The sequence below is a fragment of the Panthera onca genome, chromosome A1, assembly GCF_046562875.1.
Source record: "Panthera onca isolate mPanOnc1 chromosome A1, mPanOnc1 haplotype 2, whole genome shotgun sequence".
In the NCBI taxonomy this organism is placed as follows: Eukaryota; Metazoa; Chordata; class Mammalia; order Carnivora; family Felidae; genus Panthera; species Panthera onca.
The window spans coordinates 225,552,487-225,567,891 of NC_138339.1; the positions used below are offsets into that span (position 1 = coordinate 225,552,487).

General features: G+C 39.7%; 1 protein-coding gene and 1 long non-coding RNA gene across 5 annotated transcripts in view; one reads left to right on the top strand and one right to left on the bottom strand.

Annotated features, from left to right (window-relative positions):
- The window catches only part of SPART (spartin), a 90,547-nt gene that overhangs the window by 51,678 nt on the left and 23,464 nt on the right, over window positions 1–15,405 (top strand). Inside the window, exons 1-2 of one of the 4 annotated variants that reach the window (XM_060637339.3) lie at window positions 6,757–6,862; window positions 11,485–12,296. In XM_060637339.3, coding sequence (XP_060493322.1) covers window positions 11,487–12,296 — 810 coding nt within the window. In that variant the 5' untranslated portion in view covers window positions 6,757–6,862; window positions 11,485–11,486. The other 3 variants (XM_060637338.3, XM_060637336.3, XM_060637341.3) reach the window with 3 other exon arrangements.
- Window positions 6,595–7,709, bottom strand: LOC132680590 (uncharacterized). The gene is made up of 2 exons (XR_014137442.1): window positions 7,623–7,709; window positions 6,595–7,529 (listed from the first exon to the last, which is right to left on the bottom strand). It is a non-coding gene; the product is annotated as an uncharacterized LOC132680590 (long non-coding RNA).

Sequence of the window (15,405 nt, forward strand, 5' to 3'; positions counted from 1 at the left end):
TGTATGTGTGTATAGCTATTTATATTATTGTTTGTATTATATGTGTTCTATTTCCAGAATAACACAGGATACAGCATCAGTTCTATCTCAATTTTAACATTTATAGATGTGGAAACTGAGAGACTCTATGCACCTAAACTAAATAAACAGAAGTGGAAGTTTTATAACAAGAGCATCACTTGATTTTTTTGAACCAAGAGAAATGACAACATGTACACAATTTCATCTCTCATGGGAATTGCAGGTCATATAGTAAGTCTACAAATGACTTTTTAAGATGCAAATTGTTTACCAAAATATGGATGCATCATTTTACATTGGTACCAGTAGTACATGAAGAGTTTGAATTTCTCCACATCCTTGTCAATACTTGTTAGTATCTATCTTTTTTATTATAGACATTCTAGAGGATAAATAATGACACGTTGTATTTTGGATTTCCATTTTTCTAAAGATTAATTGCATTGAACATATTTTCATGTGCTTTCTGGGCATTTGTATATTTTTGGAGAAATGTCTATTCAAATCCCATGCCCATTTTAAAACTGTGCCTTATTTGTCGAGTTATAATAGTTCTTTATATATTCTAAATACAAATCAGATATAATAATTTGCAAATCGTTTCTCATTGTCTATGTGTTGTTATTTTCAATTTCTTGATGGTATCATTTGAAAAGCAAAATATTTTAATTTTGATGAAATACAACTTATCAATTGTTTTTTATTCGTTATATTTTGGGGGTTGTAACTAAGAAATCCTTGCTTCAGGGGTGCCTGGGTGGCTCAGTTGGTTAAGCATCAAACTCTTGATTTAGGCTCAGGTCATGTTCTCATGGTTCATGAGAATCAAGCCACACATCCAGCTGTGCACTAACAGCCAGAGCCTACTTGAGATTCTGTCTCTCCCTCTCTCTCTGCTCCTCCCCCACTCACGCATACACATGCTGTCTCTCTCTCAAAATAAATAAACTTAAAAAAAAAGAAATCATTGTTTCATCCAAGTTTATGAAGATTTACTCATGTTTTCATCTAAGAGTTTTACAGTTTTAGTTCTTACATTTAGGTCTTTGATCCATTTTATGTTAATTTTTTAGTATGTTGTGAGGTAGGGGTCCAAATTCTCCTTTTTGAATGAATTTCCTATTGTTCCATTTGTTGAAAATAATACTTCTTTCCCATTGAATATTCTTGAGATTTATTAAAAATCCGTTAACTGTGGATGGGCTTATTTATGGGTTATTAATTCTATTTCATTGTTCAATTCTATCCCACATATGTCTGTTCTTATGCCAATACCAAACCGAAATGATTATTGCAACTTTGTAGTAAATTTGGTTATCAGGAAACATATGAGGGGGAGCTAAGATGTCAGTGTAGTAGGAGGACTCTAGGCTTGCCTTGACCCTCGAACACAGCTAGGTAACTATCAAATCATTCTGAATGCCCAACCATGACCTGAGGACTGACAGAACAAAGTGCACAACAAGAAGGAGAGAAGAGGCCACATAGAGGAAGGTAGGAAGTGTGGAAATGTAGTTTCAGAGAGAAATTGATCGCAGAAAGAAAAATCTCAAACAACATGAACTTACACCTAAAGAAGCTAGAAAAACAACAACAAACAAAGCCTAAAGCCAGCAGAAGAAGAACTTATTATTTCCATAATAAAGGTTAGAGCAAAAATACATGATATAGAAATGAAAAGAAAAGAACAGATCAATGAAACCGGGAGATGTTTCCCTGAAAAAATTAATAAAATTGATAAACCCCTAGCCAGATTTATCAAAAAGAAAAAGGACTCAAATAAATGAAATCACAAATGAGAGAGGAGAAATAACAACCAACACCACAGAAATACAATTATAGGAGAATATTGGGAAAAATTATATGCCAACAAATCATACAATCTGGAAGAAATGGATACATTCCTATAAACTGTCAAAACTGAAACAAGAAGAAATAGAAAACTTGAAGAGACTGATAACCAGCAAAGAAACTGAATAAGTAATCAAAAATTTCCCAATAAACAAAAGTCCAGGGCCAGGTGGCTTCATGGGGGGAGGTCTGCAAGATATTTAAAAAAAAATTTTTAATGTTTATTTATTTTTGAAGGAGAGAGAGAACAGAGTGTGAGTGGGGGAGGGGCAGAGAAAGGGAGACACAGAATCTGAAGCAGGCTGCAGTCTCTGAGCTGTCAGCACAGAGCCCAGTGCAGGGCTCGAACACACAAACTGCAAGATCATGACCTGAGCTGAAGTCAGTCGCTTAACTGATTGAGCCACCCAGGCATCCCAGGTCTACCAGATATTTAAAGAAGAGTTAATACCTATTATTCTCAAACTATTCCAAAAAATAGATATGGAAAGAAAGCTTCCAAAATCATTCTATGAGGCCAGCATTATTTTGATTCCAAAATCAAAGATTCCACTAAAAAAGAGAACTACAGGCCAATATCCTTGAACATGGATGCAAAAATTTTCAACAAAATACTGCCAAATCAGATACAATAGTACAGTAAAAGAATCATTCACCGCAATCAAGTGGGATTCATTCCTGAGCTGCAAGAGTGGTTCAATATTCACAAATCAATGTGATACACTACCTTAACAAAAGAAAGGATAAGAACCATATGATCCTTTCAATAGATTCAGAAAAAGAATCTGACAAAGTACAGATCCATTCATGATAAAAACTCTCAACAAAGTAGGGATAGAGGGAACATATGTCAATATAATAAAGGCCATATACAAAAACTCACAGCTAATATCATCTTCACTGGGGAAACACTGAGAGCTTTTCCTCTACAGTCAGGAACAAGACAAAGATGTCCACTCTCACCACTGTTATTTAACATAGTACTGGAAGTCCTTGCCTCAGCAATCAGACAATAACAACAAAAAAAGGTATCTAAACAGACAAGGAAGAAGTCAAGCTTTCACTATTTGCAGATGACATGATACTCTGTATAGAAAACCCCAAAGACTCCATCAAAAAATTTCTAGAACTGATACACAAATTCAGTAAGGCTGCAGGATACAAAATCAATGTCCAGAAATCTGTTGCGTCTCTATACGCCAATAATGAAGCAGCTGAAAGAAAATTCAAGGAATCAATCCCATTTACAGCTGCACCAAAAAGTTGTAAGATACCTAAGAATAAACTTAACCAAAGAGGTAAAAGATCTGTATTCTGATAGCTATAAAACACTGATGAGAGAAATTGAAGATGATACAGAGAAATCAAAAATATTCTGTGCTCGTGTATGGGAAGAACAAACATTGTTAAAATATCCATGCCCAAAACAATCCACACACTTAATGCAATCCTTATTAAAATACCACCAGGATTTTTCACAGAACTAGAACAAAAAATCCTAAAATTTGTATGGAACCACAAAAGACCCCAAACAGCCAAAGCAATCTTGAAAAAGAAAAGCAAAGCTGGATGCACCACTATTCTGGACTTAAAAGCTAGAGTGATCAAGGCAGTATGGTATTGGCACAAAAACAGACACATAGGTCAATGGAACAGAAAAGAAAACCCAGAAATAGACCCACAACTACATGGTCAAATAATCTTTGACTAAGCGGGAAAGAATATCCAATGGGAAAAAGAGTTTCTTCAACAAATGGTGTTGGTAAAACTGAACAGCAACATGCAAAAGAATGAAACTGGACCACTTTTTTACACCATACACAAAAATTAATTCAAAATGGATGTAAGACCTAAATGTGAGATAGGAAACCATCAAAGTCCTAGAGGAGAATACAGGCAGTAACCTTTCTGACATCAACCATAGCAACTTCTTACTGGATATGTCTCCTGACGCAAAGGAAACAAAAGCAAAAATGAACTATCAGGACTTCATCAATAAAAAGCTTCTGCACAGTGAAAGAAACAATCAACAAAAGTAAAAGGCAACCTTTGAAATGGGAGAAGATATTGTAAATGGCATAGTTGATAAAGGGTTAATATTCAAAATATATAAAGAACTTATAAAACTGAACAGCCCAAGACCAAATAATCCAGTTTTAAAAAATGGGCAGAAGACACGAATAGACATTTTTCCAAAGAAGACCTATAGATGGCTAACAGACACATGAAAAGATGTCAAACCTCACTCATCATTAGGGAAATACAAATAAAAACTATAGTGAGATATCATCTCACACCAGTCAGAATGGCTAAAATTAACAACACAGAAAACAACAGGTGTTGGTGAGGATGTGGAGAAAGGGGAACCCTCTTACACTGTTGGTAGGAATGCAAACTAGTTTAGCCACTCTGGAAAACAGTATGGAGGTTTAAGAAGTTAAAAATAGAACTACCCTATGATCTAGCAATTACACTACTAGGTATTTACAGAAAGGATATAAAAATACTAATTTGAAGGGATTCATGCACCCCAATGTTTATGTTTATAGCAGCATTGTCAACAATAGCCAAATTATGGAAAGAGCCCAAATGTCCATTATCTTATGGATGAATAAATAAAATGAGATATTATATATACATATATACACACACATATATTATACACACACATACACGTATATTATATATATATACACACATATGTATATATGATGGAATATTAGTCATAAAAAAGAATGAAATCTTGCATTTGCAACAACATGGATAGAGCTAGAAAGTATTATGCTAAGTGAAATGTCAGTGAAAGACAAATACTATATGATTTCACTCATATGTGGGATTTAAGAAACAGATGAACATATAAAAAAGGAGGGGGGCAAACCAGGAAACAGACTCTTAACTATAGAGAACTGAAGGTTACTGGAGGGGAGGTTGGTAGGGGAAGAGGGGATGGGTTAAATGGGTGATGGGTTTAAGGAAGCCACTTGTAGTGATGAGCCCTGGGTGTTGTATGTAAGTGATGAATCACTAAATTCTACATCTAAAACTAATATTACACTGTATGTATGTTAACTAACTGTATGTTAACTAACTGGAATTTAAATAAAAACTTGAAGAACAAACAAAAGAAGCAAAGCACAAATCAAAAACCAAAAAAAAAAAATAAGGGTAAATCCTCCACTTTTGTTCGTCTTTTTCAAGATTGTTTTGTCTATTCTGGCTCCTTTGCATTTCCATATGAGTTAGGATTAGTTTGCCAATTTCTGCACAATAATTGTCTGGGATTTGGGTAGGGGTTATCTTCTATCTATAGATTAGTTTGGGGAATATTGCCATTATAACAATATAAAATCTTGCAGTCTGTGAATGTAGAATGTCTTTCCATTTATTTAGGTCTTCTATAAACCCTCTTAGCAATGTTTTGTAGTTTTTGGTGTACAAGTCTTGCACTTATTTTGTTAAATTTATTCCAAAGTATTTTGCTGTTGATAATATTGTCAATGAAATTCTTAATTTCATATTTGGAGCATTCATTGCTAGTGTTTAGAAATACTATTGAGTTCTGTATGCTGATCTTTTATCCTGCAACCTTGATGTACTTGATTAGTTTTAGTTGCTTTGTAGTATATTTTAGGGTTTTTATATATAACGATCTTGTATATTTTCACATTTTTAAACACTTTAACCTTTACGACTATTGCAAAATTATAAAATTAGATTTAAATGGGGTGCCTGGGTGGCTCAGTTGGTTGAATGACCGACTTTTTTTTTTTTTTTTTTAAGTTTAATTTTTATTTTGAGAGAGAGAGAGAGAGAGAGAGAGAGAGACAGTGCCAGCAGGGTAGGGAGGCAGGGAGACAGAGAGAATCCGAAGCAGCCTCCTCACTATCAGCACAGGGCCTGATGCTGGGCTCGAACTCAGAAACGTTGAGATCATGACCTGAGCTGAAACCAGGAGTCGGACACTTACCGAGCCACTGAGGCACCCCAAGTGTCTGACTCTTGATTTCAGCTCAGGTCATGGTCCTGAGGTTGTTTGGGCTTCTGCACCGAGCCTGTTTGGGTTCTCTCTCTCTCCCTCTGCCCCTCTCTTCCCCCCCCCCCCCCCACCCATTCTCTGTCTTTCTCAAAAAATTAAAATAGAAAATACTTCCCTTTGAAAAAATAAAATTAGATTTAAATTTATGTACTTATTTATGATGCAGAGAAGTATACTAGATGATCAATAAAAGACTTTCCAGAAGAAAGAGATACTATATTGAGAGAAAATTTTATGAGGAAATATGGAAATACCGTTTCAGGAAGAAAAGGAATGATGTAAAATTTCCCATTAAAGAGAAGCTTGTTAATGCGGTTTTAAAAATTGGTGAACGATATCAAATTACCTGGCATTTGAGTTTCACTGGCTACATTTAAAACTGTTACATGTTGGGGCGCCTGGGTGGCGCAGTCGGTTAAGCGTCCGACTTCAGCCAGGTCACGATCTCACGGTCCGTGAGTTCGAGCCCCGTGTCAGGCTCTGGGCTGATGGCTCAGAGCCTGGAGCCTGTTTCCGATTCTGTGTCTCCCTCTCTCTCTGTCCCTCCCCCGTTCATGCTCTGTCTCTCTCTGTCCCAAAAAATAAAATAAACGTTGAAAAAAAAGAAATTAAAACTGTTACATGTTACAGTTTTATTTAAAAATGTCAACTTACAGTAAAACAATTTGCATCTTTTGCAACTGTTTAAGATGAAAATTTTTATGGTCCATATAAAAAGAGGGAGAAGGTACACAGTCACATTTTTTCCAGAATTCTTTGAAGATGTGTACGCACAAAATCCTTTAAACCATCGTATTAATGTGTATCTTCCTAACAGGTTTTTCCCTTTGGGATGACTGTTACCTTTCTTCAATTTGGGGAACCTCCCAAATGGCCCCGAATTTAAAAGCCTCACCCAGTGGTCATCCAACAGTCCTCTAATTTTGACTGAGGTAAAGAATACATTTGGAGGTAAGTCACTGCCATCCCTAAACAAGTCACTAGCAGTAAAGGCTAAGGGCATTATACCTGCAGTTTTTTAAAGGCAGGCCGATTGAAGAGTTTAAAATCTGGCGTCCACACTATTTTACTAATTTTAAAGAGGTCTTGAAGAAAGGTAAGGTATGTTCACTTTGCCGTTCCCCTTTTAGCCTCGCACAGTCATAAGAAGTATTAGCACCGTTGCTCTGTATCCTGACGTGTCAGGAATTTAACATTTTGTACCATACTGCTAGATTACACACCCCGAGACTTTTACCACGTAGCGTACGTGGACTTTGGGAGGTAACTGTCTCAGAATGCAGGAGTCACAAAGCCTAGGTTCCAGAAGAGCGGAGAGAATCGGCCTTTGTTCTCGCACGTGCACCGCGCGCAGGGCTCCCTCTAGCCAGGACTTCCGTCCCTGCCCACCACTCTCTCCTAGCCTCTCCGGCAGCCTTGGGTCCGCGGAGGGGGGGGCGGGGGAGGCAGAAGATATTGCGCAAGCGCGGGGGTTGTCGACGTGGCCGCGGAGACCCGGGTCGAGGGTCCGCGCGGAGGGGCTGGTTCGCGTAGTTCTCTGGGGCCTTCCGCCCTCGCCCCTTTTCTCCCCACAGAGTTTCGCCTTGACTCCGGGGTTCGAAGGTGACTGACACGCCACCTAGAAGGTCAGGGTGGGTAGGACTTAGGCCGGGCGCGCCGGGGAGGGGGGCGGGGAGAGAGGCGCCCGAGTGGGCGTCACGTGAAAACCTACCCGCAGTGCCCCGATGCGGGAGCGAGAGCTGACGGGCGGGGCGGCGCGGCCGCGTGACGTGGCGCGCTCTGGAGCGCGCGACTTGGAATGCTTTGTGAGTTCCGTCGTGCGGTCGCGCGCGCGCTCGTGCGAAGCGCGAAGAACCTCGGGACCGGTCCCGGCCGGGCACTTCGCCGCCGCGCCGCGTCTGAGGGAGCAGGCCTCCGGCCTGCGGCAGCCGGGCGGGGAGCTCTTCGGGGGGCGCCCGGGCGCCCGAGATCTGGAAGGCACAGGTGGGGCGGCGGCCGGCGGAGAAGGATTCGCCCTCGCGCGGACCCCCAAGGCGGGCTGGTGGCGTGAGCGCCCCGGGCCCCGCGGGCTGACGGGGCTGGGGGGAGGGGCAGGACAGAGGAGGCCCGGACGCCCTCATCCCAGTAGGAGATGCAACTGTCGTTGAAGGGAGCGATTTCTAGAGAAAAGTTTGAGAAGTTGTTCACTTAGCCCCCATATCGTACATATTTATGGGACCTGCGAGTTCTGCGCTTCCTGCGCCCTCAGCGCTGCCTCCCACCCCCTCCCCTTTGGTCGTCGTCCTCCCGGAGTGTCTCTTTTGACCCTTCTTGCTGCCTCATTCCGCTCTGTTTACTTGGCTTCGAAAATGGCTGTGGTTATTCGCCCTTACCCAGCACTTAGGCTTCGTGAAAGTTCGGTAGTCTTTGTTTACAAAATGTCAGCAACCAACAGCAGTTGTAATGGGAATGGAGAGCGCAGGATTTTGCTCTTTGGAATACATTTGTTCACGTTCATTGGAGGTTGAGCACCGCAGAGGATCTCTCTGACCTGGTTTCTGTGCCTGGAAAGTTTTTCTTGGAATGTGCACTGTTTCGTGACGGGGCATTATTGCGTTACCGTACGGTTGGCCCAGTTTTCCACTAGTGGATTGCTTTGCTCCCGCTTGAGGATCCTCGAAACTTAACTTTATTGCCGTGTCATTTTAATGGGTTTGCGTTCGAGATTGCTGTTGCCTCTGAAATCCTGCTTTAAATAGTTCAGAATTCAACAGTTTTTCTCCAAAATTTTCAAAAGCAAAACCGAGAAAAAATATAGTAAGGTACCTGGTTACAGATCGAGCTATTTTTTAATTGCTCTCCATTGCAGTATCAAACTTCATTCGGTGTTTTTATAGGAAACCTGTTTGAAACAGGAAGCTTTTATGTGGGTTCTTTCTCACCTGTGGGGCCTTGTGGACCATCATTTATGTATTTCTCCTGACGAGAATGGGATGGGATGGTATTGGAGGGCGTTGCATACAGGTAAAGTTCCCCCTCATTTTTTGGTAAAAGGCCAGATAGGTGGGTAGTAGAGCAACGTCTGTATTACAGACTACTTGTAATGTTGACCTTTACCTTGATCGTTACTGCTTTTAGGGTTTATGGGATTGAACTAAGTTGTTAGTTGTTTGATTCAGAATTTCACCTTTTCTCCTGAGATTTTTTTTAAAGCTTACACACATGCACCACACATTGTACTTACTTTGTTAGAACGTTAAAAAAAAAAAAATGCACCGCTTGTATCTGGAACCAGGTTTCGGTTTTAAGACGATTATACTGTTTTATTAAATACTACAGATTGACATTTGGAAGACTTTCTGTTCCAAACTTTAAAAATTAAAATAAGTGAAATCATGCAATAATGGGTTTCATTTTTTCAAGCCTTTGATAAACTTTTAATTGCGATTAGGAATATGACAGGCATTTTGTAATTCTTTTTCTTTTTTTTAGATTAAGTTTATTTTGAGAGAGTGCTTGTGCATGTGATAGAGGGAGAGAGAATCCCATGCATGCTCTGTGCTGTCAGGGGAAGCCCATCTTGGGGCTCTGTCTCAAGAACTGTGAGATCATGACCTGAGCCGGAGTCTGTAGTCTTACCCTTAACTGTCCCAACCCAGGCACCCCATAACAGGCACTAGAAAAAATAAAAATACTATTCTGCAGTTGCTACCCCTGTGAAATGCATTTTCTCAGAGACTACGGAGAATATAACATCCTGGGATAAATCCCAAATTAAAAATACAGTATTTTAGCGCACACTTTTCCTTTCTGTGTGTGCAGAGAGTCCAATTACATTTCACCTGATCGATTTCCAGGCATTTTTCCCTGCTAAACTTCTCCCCCTCCCCCTCCCCCAAGATGGAGGTGCCAGCAAGGAATGCTATTCAGCTGTAGACCCCTGGACACCATCCCCCCCCCCATCCCTCACCCCCCATGCCTTGCCTTCCCTCTCAGTAGCCAACCCATTTCTTCCAGAGACACATTATTTCAGGAAATCTTTCAGCACACTGTGTAAAATAAGCTTTGAAATGAAGGTATGCACAAGATAAGGTGTTGAACACTTTTTCATAGGCTATTTATTTAAAAAAAATGTTTTTAACGTTTATTTATTTTTGAGACAGAGAGAGACAGAGCATGAACAGGGGAGGGGCAGAGAGAGAGGGAGACACAGAATCCGAAGCAGGCTCCAGGCTCTGAGCTGTCAGCACAGAGCCCAATGCAGGGCTCAAACTCACGGACCGTGAGATCATGACCTGGGCCGAAGTCGGACGCTTAACCGACTAAGCCACCCAGGCGCCCCTTCATAGGCTATTTAAATACTCTTTTGGGGGGCACCTGGGTGGCTTGGTCGGTTGAGCCTCCGACTTCTGTTCAGGTCATGATCTCATGGTTCGGTGAGTAAGAGCCCACATGGGACTCCCTGTTGTCCCTCCCTTGCAGAGCCCTCTTCCATGCAGATCCACTGTCTCTCTGCCCCTCCCCCCACTAGCTCCTCCTGTCAAAAATAAACATTAAAAAATATATGCTTGTGAAGTACTTGTTCATGTAATTTTCTCATTAACAAGAATGAGAGGTTATGCCTTTTTAATCTTGTTAATTTTTTTATTATTTTTTTAATGTTTATTTTTTGAGAGAGCATGAGCGGGGGAGGAGCAGAGAGAGATGGAGACAGGATCTCAAGTGGGCTCTGCTGACAGCAGAGAGCCCAACGTGGTGCTCGAACTCACGAACCATGAGATCATGATCTGAGGCAAAGTTGTACACTAAACCCACTGAGCCACCCAGGCACCCCTTGTTAGAGTTATTTTAATGGAGTTTTGGGAGGGAATAGAACTAACCACATGTGAGTAACTTGACACCTTTAAATGGAAGCAGGTAACTTTAAAGATTTATCCAGATATTTTTTTCTCATTTTTCTCCTCTCTAATGTGTGTTTCAACCTCATTTTTAATTAGTTGGATAAAATCTGGATCTGTATTATAGTAAATTTTAGAATGAAGCTCTTTGGTTCTAACGTTAGATACATGATAGGAAACTTTTATTTATTATAAGAAACCGGAACAAGAAAATTATTCAGTAGATATATTCCTGTTCTCTTCTGTTTTTAATTAAAAAGATATTTAGAGGGGCACCTGGGTGGCTCAGTCAGCTGGGCATCCGACTTTGGCTCAGGTCATGATCTCATGGTTCCTGAGTTTGAGCCCTGCATCAGGCTCTGTGCTGACAGCTCAGAGCCTGGAGCCTGCTTCAGATTCTGTGTCTTCCTCTCTCTCTGCCTCTCCCCTTTGTCTCTCTCTGTCTCTCCAAAATGTTAAAAAAAAAATTTTTAATAAAAAGATATTTAGGAACGAGCATTATTTATCTATTCAACAAATACGTATTGAGTGCATTCTCTATGTCAGATCTAATACTAGGCTTAGGGAGTACAATAGTGAACAAGACAGACCAACAAAGCTCCTGTCTTCTTGAAATATCTTTAGGTAGGAGAAATTGATAATCAATAAACAAATAGTTAAATTAGATAATTGAAGATAATATTTTCTGTTTGGCAGAAATGGAGCAAGAACCACAAAATGGAGAACCTTCTGAAATTAAGATCATCAAGGAAGCATACACAAAGGCCTTTTTATTTGTTAATAAAGGACTGAATACAGATGAATTAGGTCAGAAGGAAGAAGCAAAGAACTACTATAAGCAAGGAATAGGACACCTGCTCAGGGGAATCAGCATTTCATCCACAGAGCCTGAACACACTGGTCCTGGTTGGGAATCTGCTAGACAGATGCAACAGAAAATGAAAGAAACACTACAGAATGTACGTACTAGATTGGAAATTCTGGAGAAGGGTCTTGCCACTTCTCTACGGAATGATCTCCAGGAGGTGCCCAAGTTATATCCAGAATTTCCGCCTAAAGACATACCTGAAAAGTCACCAGAGCCTCACACCTTTAGTTCACTTTCTCAGCACACTGAAGTAAATGGAAGCACTTCAACAACAAGTCCAGGGTTGGTTTCTGCATCTAGTTCTTTATCCTTACCATCTCAGAGTCATCCAGCAGAAGCACCTCCTGCTTATACTCCTCAGGCTGCTGAGGGTCATTATACTGTATCCTATGGGACAGAATCTGGGGAATTTTCATCAGTTGGAGAAGACTTTTATAGGAATCATTCTCAACCACCTCCTCTTGAGACCTTAGGGCTAGATGCAGATGAGTTGATTTTGATACCAAATGGAGTACAGATTTTTTTTGTAAATCCTGCAGGGGAGGTTAGTGCACCTTCGTATCCAGGGTATCTTCGAATTGTGAGGTTCTTGGATAATTCTCTTGATACAGTTCTAAACCGTCCTCCTGGGTTTCTTCAGGTAAGCCAATGAAAAGTGTAAACATAATCTGAAATATGTATGAAATACGTTATTTTTGTTTGTCAATATTATGTATCCAGGAGAATAAATGTAAAAAGATCTTTCTGGTTCTTTTTAATATATTGTATGAAATTTATGACCCTTAAAGATACAAGCTTGTGTTTTACTTTTAAAATTATGATGACAGGACCTGAGGGGTATCGAAGCATTCATCCTTAAAATTTGAATTCTTTTTTTTCTTTTTCTGAGAGACTGTATGGGAGGGGCAGAGGGAGAGAGAGAATCCTAAGCATGCTCTGTGCCCAGTGCAGAGAGCCCTATGTGGGGCTTGATCTCAGGATTGTGAGATCATGACCTGAGCCGAAATAAAGAATCGGGACACTTAAAACTGACTGAGCCACTCAGGTACCCATAAAATTTCAATTTTTTATTGAAGAAGAAACCTAATAACTTTAATTTCAGAAGAGATTTATGTAACTCATGTGGATGTGTAAATTTCCACAAATATTGTCAAGCCCCATCTGAGCAGTTGATCTGGGCTAGACGCAGCCCAGTATATAGAACAGTGGTTCCCAACCCCACCCCCCAACCCAAGGACATTTTGGGAACGACTAGAGACATTTTTGGTTGTCACAACAGCTATTGTTGTGCTACTGCTCCTGGCAGATAGTAGGTAGAGGCCGGGGGACTGCTAAACATCTAAATAGTATTGCTTCTGTCAATAAAAAAATTATCTAACTCAAAACGTTAATCATGCACAGGTTGAGAAACCTTGGTCTAGAAGTAGAGACTCTGATGATAATTTAAGATGCATTTTAACATTCCAAGCAGATAAATTTACCAGGATGCTCTTTGTCGAGGAGTAAAGACTGGTGCTATAAATACAGGATGTTAGGGCATTGTTACAGAATTAATGAAGTATTCTGAAGGTGATGTTCCAATAACAATGTATTTTTAAAAGATTGGACATTGGTACAAAATGAGGACTCCATTTACATTGGGTGTTAACAAAGGAGTTTGCTTAGAAGGGAGATGACTGTTTGAGCAAAGCAGGTCCTATTGTCCAGAGTCCAGATGATGTGGTTGGTTTAGTTATGGCACTAGTTAACCAACTGAGCTACCCAGGCACTCCCCTGGTTTTAGTTTTAATCTACCTTTTAAACCTATTACATTTATAGTCCATTAATTAGAACTTAGACATAAGTTGCCCCCTGAAAGTGAATCTGGGTGAAATCAGCCTGTGGTGGATGAGCCTTCCAGTTCTTAATGCTCTACCCTGAGAAAGGTCTATAAGGTTTTATTTCAGAAGATTTGGGGATACTCCCTTTCAATCAAGGTGTCCAGAATGTAATTAATCTTAGAGAAATCATGACATTGTAAAATAAAACTTTCCCAAACTTTAGTTATGTAAGTATAATCTTTACAACTTTTTTGTCAATTTCCTATCTCTGCTATAACTTTCCTAATATTTGAATTTAAATGTCTCATTTGTTAATTTTATCCTAACCAATAACAGCTGTGAAGTTGAAAGATGTATTTTTTTGTTAATATATATTAAAACACATTACTACTCAAATAGTCTGTATATTACTTAAATTTATTTCATATACTATTCATGGCAATATATCATACTTTGGAAAATGCGATAATCAATTTTGTGACTTCTCTAAAGTTTGACTTTTATAAAAGTTGGAAAGTGGCATTTGAGATGACTAAAAAAGACAATCTGTAAAAGAAGAATTTGAAAATGTTTTTTAAGCACTTTCCAAGAAAGAATCAGACTTGGATTCTTTGATCCCTGCAGGTTTATATTCTGTTGGTCAGAAATGATGGCAGTATACCAGAATTTTTCATTAAAAAAAATTTTTTTTTAATGTGTACTTATTTTTGAGAGAGGCAGAGTGTGAGCAGGGGAGGGGCAGAGAGAGAGGGAGACACAGAATCCAAAGCAGGCTCCAGGCTCTGAGCTGTCAGCACAGATCCTGATGCAGGGCTCGAACTCAGGAACCACAAGATCATGACCTGAGCCAAAGTCGGACGCTTAACTGACTGAGCCACACAGGCGCCCCGAGAATTTTTCATTTTTTATATGAAATCTTCCATGTTCTTTGACTCATATTTACTATACAATATTTTGATAATAGATTGTTCTTCCCCGTTTCTTATTATTAGGAAGACCATGTGTCCTGAGTGAGCAACACAATTATATTCTCCTTGCTCAAAGAATGTAATCTCAATGGAAATGAATTCATTTGGATATTATGATTTAAGCTTAGTCTTTTCTGAATTTAGATCTCCAGAAAGTAAGCTTAAGTCTTCTTCTTTTTTATTTTTTTTTAATATTTGTGTATTTTTTAGAGAGAGAGACAGAGCGTGAGCCAGGGAGGGGCAGAGGGAGAGTGAGATACAGAATCAGAAGTAGGCTCCAGGCTGTCACCACAGAGCCCGATGCGGGGCTCAAACTCACAAACTGCGAGATTGTGACCTGAGCCGGTCAGATGCCCAAATGACTGAGCCACCCAGGAGCCCCTAAGTCTTTTTTTTTTTTGCAATGTTTATTTGAAAGGGAACATGTACGTGAGGAGAGGAGGGACAGGGAGAGAGAGAATCCCAAGCAGGCTCTGCCCCCTCAGTGCAGAGCCTAATGGGGAGCTCAATCCCATGAACCATGAGATCATGACCTACGACGAAATCCAGAGTCTGATACTCAATCTAGCGCCACCCATGTGCCTCATCCAGTGAGCTTAAGTCTTAGCATATGGACAATCTGATGATATTGCTGGGCAGCTTTGTGTCATTTTGATTGAACTTAATAATAGAAGGTAACTCCATAAACATAACTTCATGTTCTATTCTAGCTATGTCATGTCAATTTCTAAAAAAATTATTCAAGATTATGAATTCTGGGTATTTAATTAAAGTAATTGTCTGGCTTCCCTGGTGCCAGATCTGTGTTTAAATCCTAGCTCTACTTTTTTAGTTGACTCTGAGCAACTTAATTAACCTCTCTATGCCTCAGTTTTGTACATGAAATGGTAACTAACTTCATGGAATTGTGAGAATTAATTAAATCAGTAATTATATGTACTTGAAAACAATTTGATTTTAT